At 38.1% G+C, this 12362-nt stretch overlaps 1 protein-coding gene across 3 annotated transcripts in view; it reads right to left on the reverse strand.

Moving 5' to 3' along the window:
• GPD2 (glycerol-3-phosphate dehydrogenase 2) overlaps positions 1-12362 on the reverse strand; it is a 140041-nt gene that overhangs the window by 14948 nt on the left and 112731 nt on the right. For all 3 annotated transcript variants that reach the window (XM_088021698.1, XM_028113036.2, XM_028113037.2), the window contains exon 9: positions 11016-11209. In XM_088021698.1, the coding sequence (XP_087877824.1) occupies positions 11016-11209 (194 nt within the window). The remainder of the gene's footprint in view (positions 1-11015; positions 11210-12362) is intronic.

The raw sequence follows: 12362 nt of genomic DNA on the forward strand, positions 1-12362 counted from the left end.
TCACTGACACTGATTCCTATCAAAAGAGGAAACAAAAGAAACACATGTTACTAACCCTCAGCTGGAAGGATCTAGAACAGCTGAAAGGAACAACAACAAAGTAGAAACAAAACAAAGACAAAGGGATAGATTTGTTACTTGTTACATTTCCTCCTAGACTATACCTAGCTCTCTCTTCTCTGAAAGGACAGAAATCCTTACTAAACAAACAAGTCTGTAACAGGATATTTTCTCCCCTCATCAATGCTACCCTCTTACTGAGCATTGATAGTAGGCCTAGGCTTGTCAAAGCACTTGACATACACATTTCATCTCATTTAAATTCACAAAGACCCATAGCATCAGTTATTATTATTCTCACCATAGAAATGAGAAGAAAAAAAAAAATCTGAAAAAGTTTAACCACCTAACCCGAAGCAAACATCCTACAGATGCTAGAAGAGTGTAAGAACCTAGTTCTCTCTGATTATAAAGTTCATATTCTTACCCACTAAATGTACTATCTTTCAACTCCTGACAATCTCTTTTCCCCCCTTAACCCACTCTCCTTATAACTGCCTCAAAAATAGGTATACTGGCTCCTCTCAGTTTAGGCACACCGTATTTCTGTTACAGTGTATGGAAAGTCTTTGAATATTGAAGATCCCATGAAATTTCTCTTACACTCTGTCAGAATACAACTACCTCTCTAAACCAAGAATTGACGGACTCTACAGTAGAATTGGACAGCTGTTACACAGCACTCATTACTGACCTAAAACTGGACGAGGAGAATAGCCTAGTGGCGGTTCTGGTGTACCATGAGGCGCAAGGGCAAGGGCAAGACCCAAGGCAGAGTTTTCAGAATCCACTCTTCTTTATCCAGATCGACTTCAGGAATGGCTTAGTCCTTTTCTTCTCCACTCTCCACATCAAGGAGCTGACCACATGCACCAACCCAAGAGTTGCCAAATGATGTAGGTGATGAGGAAGTGAATGCTTACCTGGTCCTGCTGCACTTACTTGCATAGACCAATTAATCTAACCCTGGATAACAGAGGAGTAAGTGCAAGTTTGCTCTGACCATGACTTGGGATCAGGTGTTACCTCCTTCATCTTATTCCCAGCCATGACCCTCACTGATGAAAAGTTCACTATGTTTAGAACATCAAGACAATGGAAAAATGGGATATGCAGAAGGATAAGCTCAAAGTGGATGAAAGACCTATACATAAAAGCTAAAACTATAAAACATTTAGGAAAAAAGTATGAGGGAAAATCTACATGTCATTGGGTTTGGCAATGATTTCTTGTATATGATGCCAAAGGTACAGGTAACATAACATAATAAAAAAAAGATAAAATGGACTTCTCAAAATTAAAAACTTTTGTGTATCAAAAGACATTATCAACAGAATGAAAAGGCAACCCATGCCCTAGGAAAAAATATTTGTAAATTATATCTCTGACAAGAAGTTAGTATCCAGAATATATAAGAACTCTTAAAACTCAATAACTAAAAAAGACAACCTGAGTGAAAAATGGACAAAGGCTTTTAAGAGATATTTCTCCAAAAAAGATATACAAATGGCCAATAAGCACATAAAATAATGCTCAGTATCACTAACCACTAGAAAAATGCAAATGAAAACCACAATGAGATACACCTTCATATCCATTAGGCTAGCTGTTACAAAAAGCTAAAAAAACAAACATTGGTGAGGATGTGGAGAAACTGGGATAGCCTTATGTACTGCTGATGGGAAAGTAATATGATGCAGCCACTATTGATAAGTGTATGGCAGTTCCTCAAAAAATTCAACATAGAATTACCATATTATCTAGCAATGACAATCCTGGGTATATACACACACCAAAGAACTGAAAGCACACACACACAAAAAATTGTACACTTCCATGTTCATAGCAGCATTCATTCATAACAGACAAAATATGGAAGTAACCCAAGTGACCACCAATAGATGAATGGTTAAACAACGTGTGGCCTATACATGGAACAGAATATTATTCAGCTTTGAAAAGTAAGGGAATTCTGACACATGCTACCTTGAAGACATTATGCTAAGTAAAATAAATCAGTCACAAAAGGATGAATATTGTCTGGTTCCATTTATATGAGATACCTAGCGTAGTTAAATTCATAGCGACAGTAAGCAGAATGGTGATTGCCAGGGGTTAGGGGAGGTGGGTATGGGAGGTTAGTGTTTAATGGGTACAGAGCTGAGGAGAATAAAAAAGACCTGAGATGGACAGTGGCAATGGTTGCACAAAAATGTGAATGTATTTAATGCCACAGAACTGTATGCTTAAAAACAGTTAAAGTGACAAAATGATAAAAATTAACTTTTATAATTTTTAAAAAATCAAGACAAAAGGAAAAATTAGCACATTTCAAGTCTCAGCACATTAAGGAAATATTTTACATGTAATTTATAAATATCAGGACCCTCATCAGCCCATACCATGCCCAAACTTCATTCAAATTAAAATATCTCATTCAGGGGAGCACAGTTTTGTGAGCAGAGACAGTGTGGATGTCAGATCCCACTCAGTCCTTGGGAGTGTGCCCTTGTACAGTGAACCTCCTATGTTTATACAAGGCACCACCTGAAAAGTATCTAGAAAGTATCTAGCAGACTCTATGGAAAGAGTCATAAAGACTCGTTGAAATGACTGGAATAGTAAAAAAAAAATTTTTTAAAGGTGTCTAACCAAGTACAGGGGAAAGACCCTAAAAAACTATATTGAATGACAGATCATCCCTCCATCTTGACCTCAAATGAAAAAAATAAATAAAATAGATTTCTGGTAAAGATAAATTCATCTATGGTAAATCTGGCATATTTTAATATAGCTCCTTGAGGGCCACACTCTTTTTTTTTAATTTTTTATTGTTATGTTAATCACCAGACATTACATCATTAGTTTTTAATGAGGGCCACACTCTTAACATGACACACATCTACAGTGGTGTTTAATCAAATCCGTATCTAAACAGCGCATCAGAAGCAAAGGAAGAGGAAACATAAGCTGGTGCAGAAAGCTGAGGGCTTCCAGTCTTGTTAATTGCAGACCTACAGAGTCTCAATGCAAGGTTCCATTTCTAAACCTGCCCTTCTGATATGTGTATTCTCTTAATTAGGTTTATCCTGATGGCTTCCATGGATTGAAGGTTAATTCTTGCTTCATGCAATTCCACAAAAGTCTTGTGAAACGTCCACACAAATCATGCAATGTTTTAATCTTTACAAAAAACCTAACTAGGAAATTACCACTATTTTCCATTAGAGTTCAAATAGCCCTCTGAGTCAAAAATAAAACTTAGCCAACCACACAGAACGTCACTGTGGTCACCACAGTCTGCCGAGCATGTTTGTGAAATTCCTTAGGTAGCCACACTGATCAGGAATTTGGCTTCAACTCTTAAAGCCCTCTGACTGATTTTAAAATTATCTGATGGAAAATTAGACTCTCTAGAGTAAATTTAAAGCATATGCAAATTGTCTCTGTGGCAAATGCTTTGCCTTTTCTGGTATAACAGGCAGAAAAACACATCTGCAAAATTGTGTTGTCTAAAACAAAACAGACCGAACTAAAATATTCAAGGTTTCCCTTCATGGAGGAATATTAAATAAAACATTATGGATACTGATACCATTTTTAATCCTTACTCTTGAAATTGATACTCAAAAAAAGAAAAGAAAACGCTACCAAGAAGAGTTTATAATGTGTTAGGAACCTTAACTTATTTTATATTTTAGCATTCAGCTCTTTAACCCCAGAATTATATCAGATGAATGTTAGGATTAAATTTATCTAAAAAGCACATGTCAGGATAATCAAATTTTAAATCATATTTAAAATATGAGTCAGTCTTTATGGTCTGCAGGATTTTTATATTATTAGACCAGAGGGTGGATGGATCAGGTTATCTATCAGTTTTCTCCCAACCTTAAGATCTAATGATTTTTGTGGATTATTCAAAATGCTATTTCCTGCTGAGGGATAAAGTGCTTGTATCTCTCCACCACTGAAATTAAGTAATGACCAATCAGGGCCATAGGCATAATCTATGTCCATAGGGCAGAGCATATAGCTGAGCACATAAAACATGAATTCTAACCTCTTGTATAAAAGACAGCAACTACCTGAACTAACATGTTTCTCCCCTTACCACCTATTCACCCACAGTGGAAACCTTGCACACTGTTAAACAAACCCTAATTAAAGTTCTTTGAAGAAAGAGATTCAAAAGCAGTAGGCAGAATAGAGAATCGTTAAGCCATCTCTTAATTCTGCCCTAAACTGCTGTAGCCACATTGGCTGGAAACAACCCCAGGATGAAGCCAACTTAGAGAGTGACAGAGTGAAGAGAAATAAGGACCGTGTACCTTAGTCATTGCAGAATCACAGCATTTCTCACCTCTTGAGCCTTCTTATATCTGGTTTTTTTTTTTCTTTTTTACAAGATAATACATTTATTTTATAAAACAAAAAAATACACATTCAATGACTCTCTCAAATCGAGTATTTCCTTCTCTAAAAGTGTATATAAATATATCTTGATTCCATACAGCAGCACTGTTCCATAGACTTTTCTGCAGTGCTGGAAATGCTCTATCTCTACACTCACCAATTCACTCACCACTAGCTGCACGAGCCTATGAAGCACCTGAAATGTGGTTCATATGACTGAGGAACTGAATTTCAAATTTTATTTAATTTTAACTAATTAAAAATGAAATAGCCACACGATATGCACATGCACGGGCTATAATATTACACCAGACAGCTCTAGAATAAAAATCCCCAAGCAGTAGATCTCACACTTGTCCTGGTAGATCATCAAGCCGGATACTTCCCACCAAGGCCCCCTTACCCACATCTCTAATTGAGCACCCTTTTCAGTGAAATTTGACTGTATTCCCTTTGCTCATGAGAATACAATCTGCTATAATAGCATGCTTTCTCCCCAAATACTTCACTGTCCTAACATGCTCCATATTTATCATTTCAAAATATCCTCTTCTCCTACTAAGCTCATGAGTTCAAAGAAATAAAAAAATATTTTTTACCAAACTAAGTACTAAAAAGTACTAAATTAAGTACCAACTTTTACTAAATTAAATACTGAAGTATTTACTAAACTAGGTACTCCCCTCAAGTTCTTACCCAGAAATTGTTTCTATCGTTCACATTGTAGCCATGAGTAGGTGGTAGACATCACCTACTTTAAATTCTCCAAGGTATAATACGTGAAGAAAATCACTCAAGTCAAGGCTTTTATGCCTCAGAGCTCAAAAATTCATCTTGATTTCTCTGGTTCTCATACTGCTAGGATAGCTAAACCAGGTTTCATTACTGTGTCATTTTTCTCACCATGTTCAAAGTCTTTAGCAATGTCAATTCGAATATTTCTCAACACCCCAATTCCTACATCAAGTAGGGGTCATGAATAGTGATCAATAAATATGATGTGGCCCTATTAAAACATTCTCTGAACTTTTTTGTATCAAACAAGAACAGCCTACATTACAAAATCAAAAGCAATAATATTTGGGCCTCTGAGCCAGTATCCCAGGCTTTATATAAAGTATCCAATGACTATATATTTAAACAATTGGATATTCTCTTTTAACATAAATAAATGTTTTAATAAAACAAGATGACAGGAAACAATACTACTACAGGAGTTGAGGGAAGTCCTCATTAAACACCACTTATTAGAATGGCTCACCCAGAGGGCACCCAGTTGACTGTTCCAGTGTCAAATGCCCAAATGTTTAAAAACCCACATGAGCACCTCCACAGTGTATAAAAGTACTTGGCAATATTTTCAAAAAGATATTCCCTTTACCATCATGTTTAAGGATTATTTTTGTTGCAATTCCAATAAATAACTCATTCAGGTTTTGGTGTATATAATATATAAAGAGTAAAATATAAATAGTAAAGTTGAATAGACATTTTCCACAGCTGGGTGACAAGACTAAGTGCTGTGTAATTGCTTCAAATTGTAATGAATATTTCTACTCTTAACACCTTGGCAAGACAAGTGTTTGTTTTAAAAATTAATAGAAAATGAAGCCCACAGGAAGTGACAATTAAGAGCCAAATGTGCGGTTTTGCTTCACATGAGTTATTTAGCCGTACATTTTGGGGTGTTCTTTCTCCTGTTTGCCACTTTCAGAAAATCAATAAAACGCATGTGAAAATATCTAAATGAACACAGGGGAAATAGTGTCAGAAATCAATACTTCTCTACCAGCATGTTTAACCTGCTGAAATGAAGTGTTAATCACAGAAATAAGATACCATATTACATTTATAAACTAATGAAACTAGAAAAAGCAAAGCGTGTGACACTATAATTAAACAGCTGGAGGACATCCAAGCCTGTGTAAGTTGATAACCCTGGTACAATCTCTGGCAGCGAAAAGGCAGGTCTGCAGTGAGTCGATATGGCCAGCTCGGTTGTTAATTGAATAACAGGCAATCTATAAACACTACTAATTGCATATGTGAAAACCTGTGTACAACTCAAGACGCTGCCTAGCGAAACACTCAAGAAAAACTCCATGGATAAAGCACTCGGCAAATCTTCTGTCTCTCTCAATCCCTTTAAGTCATAGCTTAGTTTCACCACTGCCTCCTTCTGATTAACCTCTACCCAGCAGACTTAATGATACATTTTTCAAAAGATCATTTTTCTTCCTAACCCAATACACACCACACAACTATCAATTACCCATTTCAGAAAAGAACAAACAAGTAATCTAGAAAATTCAGCCTGTGAATGGAAGGCTTTCTAAATCGTAAAAGAAGACATGGTCTTATTCCCAACAGGCAAAATGCTTTTCAGAATTGTTCCGACGCATTTTGCTGAAGTGCGGCAGCTGCTGAGAACAGCATGAGTGTTAAGATTTGACACTTTTTTTTTTTTCCTTCCTTAAGGATATAGCCATTTGGGGAGGCTCAGAAACTGTTGTCAGAATTTTACTTATTCATCCATTTAATAAATCCTTTAAAATGATTATGTCAACCCTGGCGAATGCAAAACATTTCAAAACTATTGCTCTAGGACCTAAACAAACTTTATTTTTTTAAATCTGCAGAGAAGACTGCTTGGCTCAAGGGATTAGTCATGAGATATGAAACGTCCTCCAGTTTAACATTCAAATCCAAATCAGGTCCGTCCAGAGCAAAGGTCATGATCATTCGGCAAGTGTCTAGCAGCTTCCAGGAAATGAATTGAGAGGCTTACTCCACTCCCTGGTGGATATAATATCACATCATAAAGCCTGGAACTACCAGTCAGAGTACCGTGTGGTACTCGGAAGCACAAGTACTGTGGCTAGACTGACTTGTCTTCATCCTGGCTCCAGCACGAACAAACTGCGGGCAAGAAGCTGAAAGTCATGGGGCCTCAGTCTCAACATCTATAAAATGGGAACTGCAAAATATACCTGGTAAGGTTGTCATTAGGAACCAAAGAGATGATAGAGGCAATATGCTCCGTAGAGTGTCTAGCCTAAAAAGTGCTCGGTAATTGTAGAGTTTTAAAAAAACAAAGCATGTATTAACCATTACAGACAAACGGAAGGACAGAAAGATGGGCAGCACCAGCCTACAGTCAAAGACCTGAGTAGGACCCGAAGCTGACTTTCTCTCCACACTTCATCATAATGGAAGAGAAATCGGGTTACACCAAAATTCCTAGGAAAAAATGTAAATTTAAACGTCTCCACTTTAAGACATTGACATATAGTAGCAAAACGCATTCTACCAAGACTGAGGGGAACTCCTCAAATATGAGGCCTTTGGTCAACTGGAAACACACATGGAAAAAAAAAAAACTATAAGGGATCATTATTAATTAATTGTTTAAAAAAAACAAGCTGATAAGTAGCACAGGTGTGACAGACTATGTGCACAGGGAAATAAATGAGGTATATGAAAGCACTGTCATCTCTGCTTTTACCCCAGATATTTGCTCCCCAGGGAATTCTCTTTCTTTTAAGATATTATTTATTTATTTGACAGAGAGAGACACAGCGAGAGAGGGACCACAAGCAGGGGGAGTGGGAGAGGGAGAAGCAGGCTTCCCACAGAGCAGGGAGCCCGATGCAGGGCTCGATCCCAGGACCCTGGGATCATGACCTGAGCCAAAGGCAGATGCTTAATGACTGAGCCACCCAGATGTCCCTCCCCAGAGGATTCTTAATCCCAAGAGTCCCTGGACTGCTAGGAGACAGACCTGATTTATAGTGTTCAGCTAGGAATTTGGGGCACTTTTACTAAAAATCAAAATTGGCAAAAAACCCTCTTTGTCAGTTTTACCAATTAACCTGACTACCAAAAGGCATGGGAATTGACAAGACTTTTACAGACCAACCCGGTCCCAGCAGGTATTGCTAAGTCTCCTACGCATTCAGAGGCAGAATAAAACTGAGGAGGGGGTACAGGCTTCCGTCTCTGCTACAGTCCAAGGCTCATTTCACTGGTGGAAATCCCCACCTATGATATCGGCACGGCAGTCTTTTGGAACTTACACCTGTTTCCAGCACATCCAGCCTCTCAGCACGTATAAGCAGTTAGATTTCTCATCTTACTGCATTTGAACTTTAAGAATTTGGAAACTGTCAACATAGAGCTCTCTGCTCTTGAATTAATTTTACTTCTTGCTCCAACAATCTAAACTTCCTGCTCGTAGGGCCCAATATAAACCCACTTCTAACAAATGTGAAGCGAAGCAGGATTCATTAACAATAATCAATACACTAAAATACAATCGTATCCAGGGGTGCCTGAATGGCTCAGTCATTAAGCATCTGCCTTCGGCTCAGGTCATGATCCCAGGGTCCTGGGATCGAGCTCCACATCGGGCTCCCTGCTCCGCAGGAAGCCTGCTTCTCCCTCTCCCACTCCCCCTGCTTGTGTTCCCTCTCTCGCTGTGTCTCTCTCTGTCAAATAAATAAATAAAATCTTAAGAAACACACACACACATAAAATACAATCGTATCCAGATGAAAGTCCTCTTAGATTTCAAAAGGAAAAAAAAAAGTATCCAGCTAAAATTGCATTGGATTTTGAGTATTGAAATGCGGATATTAAACAAGGCATGACCATTTCCCAAATAACTCTATGTGAGGGTGTGTGTGAGAGAGAGTATAAACATTAACCACACAGATCTCAGTTACATGTAGTTAATACATTTGTACCATTAATGCAGGTACCCAAAGAGACTTTACTCAAAATGAAATGACATCCATTACTTGTAATCAGAAGAAACTAAACTATACAATGTGGATCCTTCAATTAAACTAGAAGAGTCCCCAGGACCATTTTTTTAAGGCAGTTTGTTTTGTTTGTTTGCAAATGTGTGATCACAAGATGACAAAAAATCCTTTAGGGAAAAAGGATTCATAGATTTTAGTGAGTCACACCAAGAAGAAAATTGTGTCTCTGCATGTCCTCCATTGAAGCCAACATCATAGAAGATTCCTGATATAAATAGATGAAGACTATTTTTCAAAAATCTTAAAATTTCTATCTTACTACAGAAAGGTTTTCAAACTGTTACCCGCATCCAAAACCCTGAAAGTGCCTATTACTAATTCATTTTAGTTCAAAACAATAATGAGTAGCATACCAGATAGACAATAAGCTTGGTAGCTGAATAAAGAATCCTTCCCCTCCAGGAGCTCCACGTGAGAATATATCTTAGACTCTTACCTATAATCCAGCGTTGTGATACACTAGACCAACATTCTACGGAAGTACAAAGGGTAAGGATAGGTGGCTTCTGAAGTGGAAACAGGATTTTGTCAAGATGAGAAGTTAGGGGAAAGGGCATCCCAGAGTGAAGTTTCATCCTAAACAAAGCGTGCGGTTGAAAATGCACGAACTGAATTGGAAATGACAATACTATAAAGTGCATAAAGGTGGAGTGGTGGACTATAAAGCTGCAAAGACAAGTCAGGATGAGGCTTGGAGTCCATGCAAGATAGTTTAGAATTTCTCCCAAAGTCAATGAGGAGACATCCAAGGGATATTCTTGAGCGAGGAGGTGATGATGAGAACTGTGTTTTAGGAGAGTCCTGATGGAAGGGTCAGACTGTGGGGGGTACCAGGGCCTGACCTCTGGAAGCCAGTTAGAAGGCCCGTGTAACTGCCCGAGTGAGAAGTGAGGCAGGAATGACCAGGACAAGGAAGTGAGAGGAGATTTACGTGATACTTCAGGGTGAACATAGACAGGAACTGGACTGGATGTGGACAGAGAAGGATCACCAAAGATGAGCACGCCATTTCTAGATTGCGTGACTGGGTGGTGAGGCTATTAACTGAGGCAGGAAATACAGAAGGATAATGTTGGAAAACTACTGAGACTAGCCAGGGTAAAAACTACTTGTTATATATGCGCAATAGAGAAAATACTATGACATCCAAACTAAAAGTACAGTATGCCCAGGTTAGCATGGAAAAGACGTCAACTTTGGCTTTTTCAATTTAAAAAAGCGTACTTATCCTTCTTAGCTAAATCCACTGTCAACACTCTACTTTTCATATAGTAAAGCTCACTAAGCTTCTTAGATTATATATCTCCATCCTCTCATTTCTTTGATTATTTCCTATGGATATCCTGTATCTGTACATCAGATCTTCTTAAACTCCAGAAATTAAATCTCGATGCAAACATTTCACTCTCTCCTCAGAGAGCATGTGTGTTTGGAGCTCATGCATGACTCACGTACAGCCATTAGAAACTATCAGAAAGGAATTGTACGAGTTTCATGGGCATGCGGAAAGTAGAGGGGAACAAAGGCAACCTCTTCCCATTGTGTTATAATTTGGGTCCCATAAATCTTCCAGAAGAGGTGGTCAGTACAGAAGAGTTAGAGCAGGCCCGGTGTGAAAAGGGGTCACACCGGGGATGTGGCAGTTACCAGTGAGAGCTGGGATGGGCTGGGAAGTATAAAAGAAGGAAAACAGACTCGGAGGAATGCATCAGTTACCTTCAACGTCACAACTCAGGTAGTTACGCACTTCATTCAAAATGAAATTGATATCTTCTTCCGAAGGAATGGGATGGTGTGTGACATCAGTTGGAGTGTCGGTAGTGCCAGCTATAGTCATCTTCTGCCAGGGTAAGAAGAATATAACTCGCCCATCACTGGTTGCTGGGTCAAGAAGTCCCATGCTCTCGGGGCTGATGGAAAAAGGAGGGTTATACATTTCTGAAATTAGCAGACGTTTAGTCCTTCATCTGCATTCCAAAAACTACTTTGTTCACTAATTGTCATATAAGCAAATAAGAAAACACATGGACTATTACTTTTACTGCCAAGGCGCTGCCTTAGAAATTCCTAAAAGAGAAAAAAATAATTTTGGCAACAAAAAAGAATGGAGCAAGTGTGATAATAAAATTCACGGCAGACTCTGAGAAACAAACTGAGGGTTCTAGAGGGGAGGGGGGGTGGGGGGATGGGTTAGCCTGGTGATGGGTATTAAAGAGGGCACGCTCAAAAAATAAAAATAAATAAAAATAAAGAGGGCATGCTCTGCATGGAGCACTGGGTGATATATGCAAACAATGAATCATGGAACACTACATCAAAAACTCATGATGTAATGTATGGTGATTAACATAACAATAAAAAATTTAAAGTGAAAAAAAACCCCTAATGATGTAACGTATGGTGATTAACATAACATAATAAAAAAAGAAAAAAAAAATAAAATTCACAGCAGAACCAGCCCTCCCCATTTCAACAATGCAAGGTTAATTACGAAAGTGGACTTCACCTTCCAATTGTTTGGGTTTTTATATTCTGTGGACCATTCACATCAGATAATGTCAGTGGGATAAATGCTCTAATTCCTTTTATGATGGTCAATTAAGGCGAGCTCTACAACCTTTTTTCAAGTCTATGAAAAGCATTTTCCTGGGACATTTGACATTTGGCACATCTTTCAGCATAAGGTCTCAGAAGTACATGAGAAAAGCCAGGGGTCTAAGTTTCTAGAAACTAAAATGTAATCAAAAAGTTCTTTATTCCTTTGTAACCCAGCTGGACTTATACCACTTCACCAAATCGAGATTTTTGACTTTACTTCAATTTTACAGAAACCTCAAGAAATGCATCAATGAGAAAAGGGCTCAGTTTTCTCCTACTACTTAAATAACAATGTATCAGGACAAGGTCAAAAAAGAGAGGGATATCTTAGCAATGACAATCTTTAAACAGCTATAAGAGGCTAAGGTTTTATGCTATTAAATCAAAGTTCAAGGATGCCTCTTTGGACAGATTACATAAAAATCTTCCTTAGTCAATAATTTTCACTAAACGCATACTTAATAT

Source organism: Eumetopias jubatus, unplaced genomic scaffold (assembly GCF_037043125.1).
Source record: "Eumetopias jubatus isolate StellerSeaLion01/CBP00866 unplaced genomic scaffold, mEumJub1_p1.0 scaffold_3, whole genome shotgun sequence".
In the NCBI taxonomy this organism is placed as follows: Eukaryota; Metazoa; Chordata; class Mammalia; order Carnivora; family Otariidae; genus Eumetopias; species Eumetopias jubatus.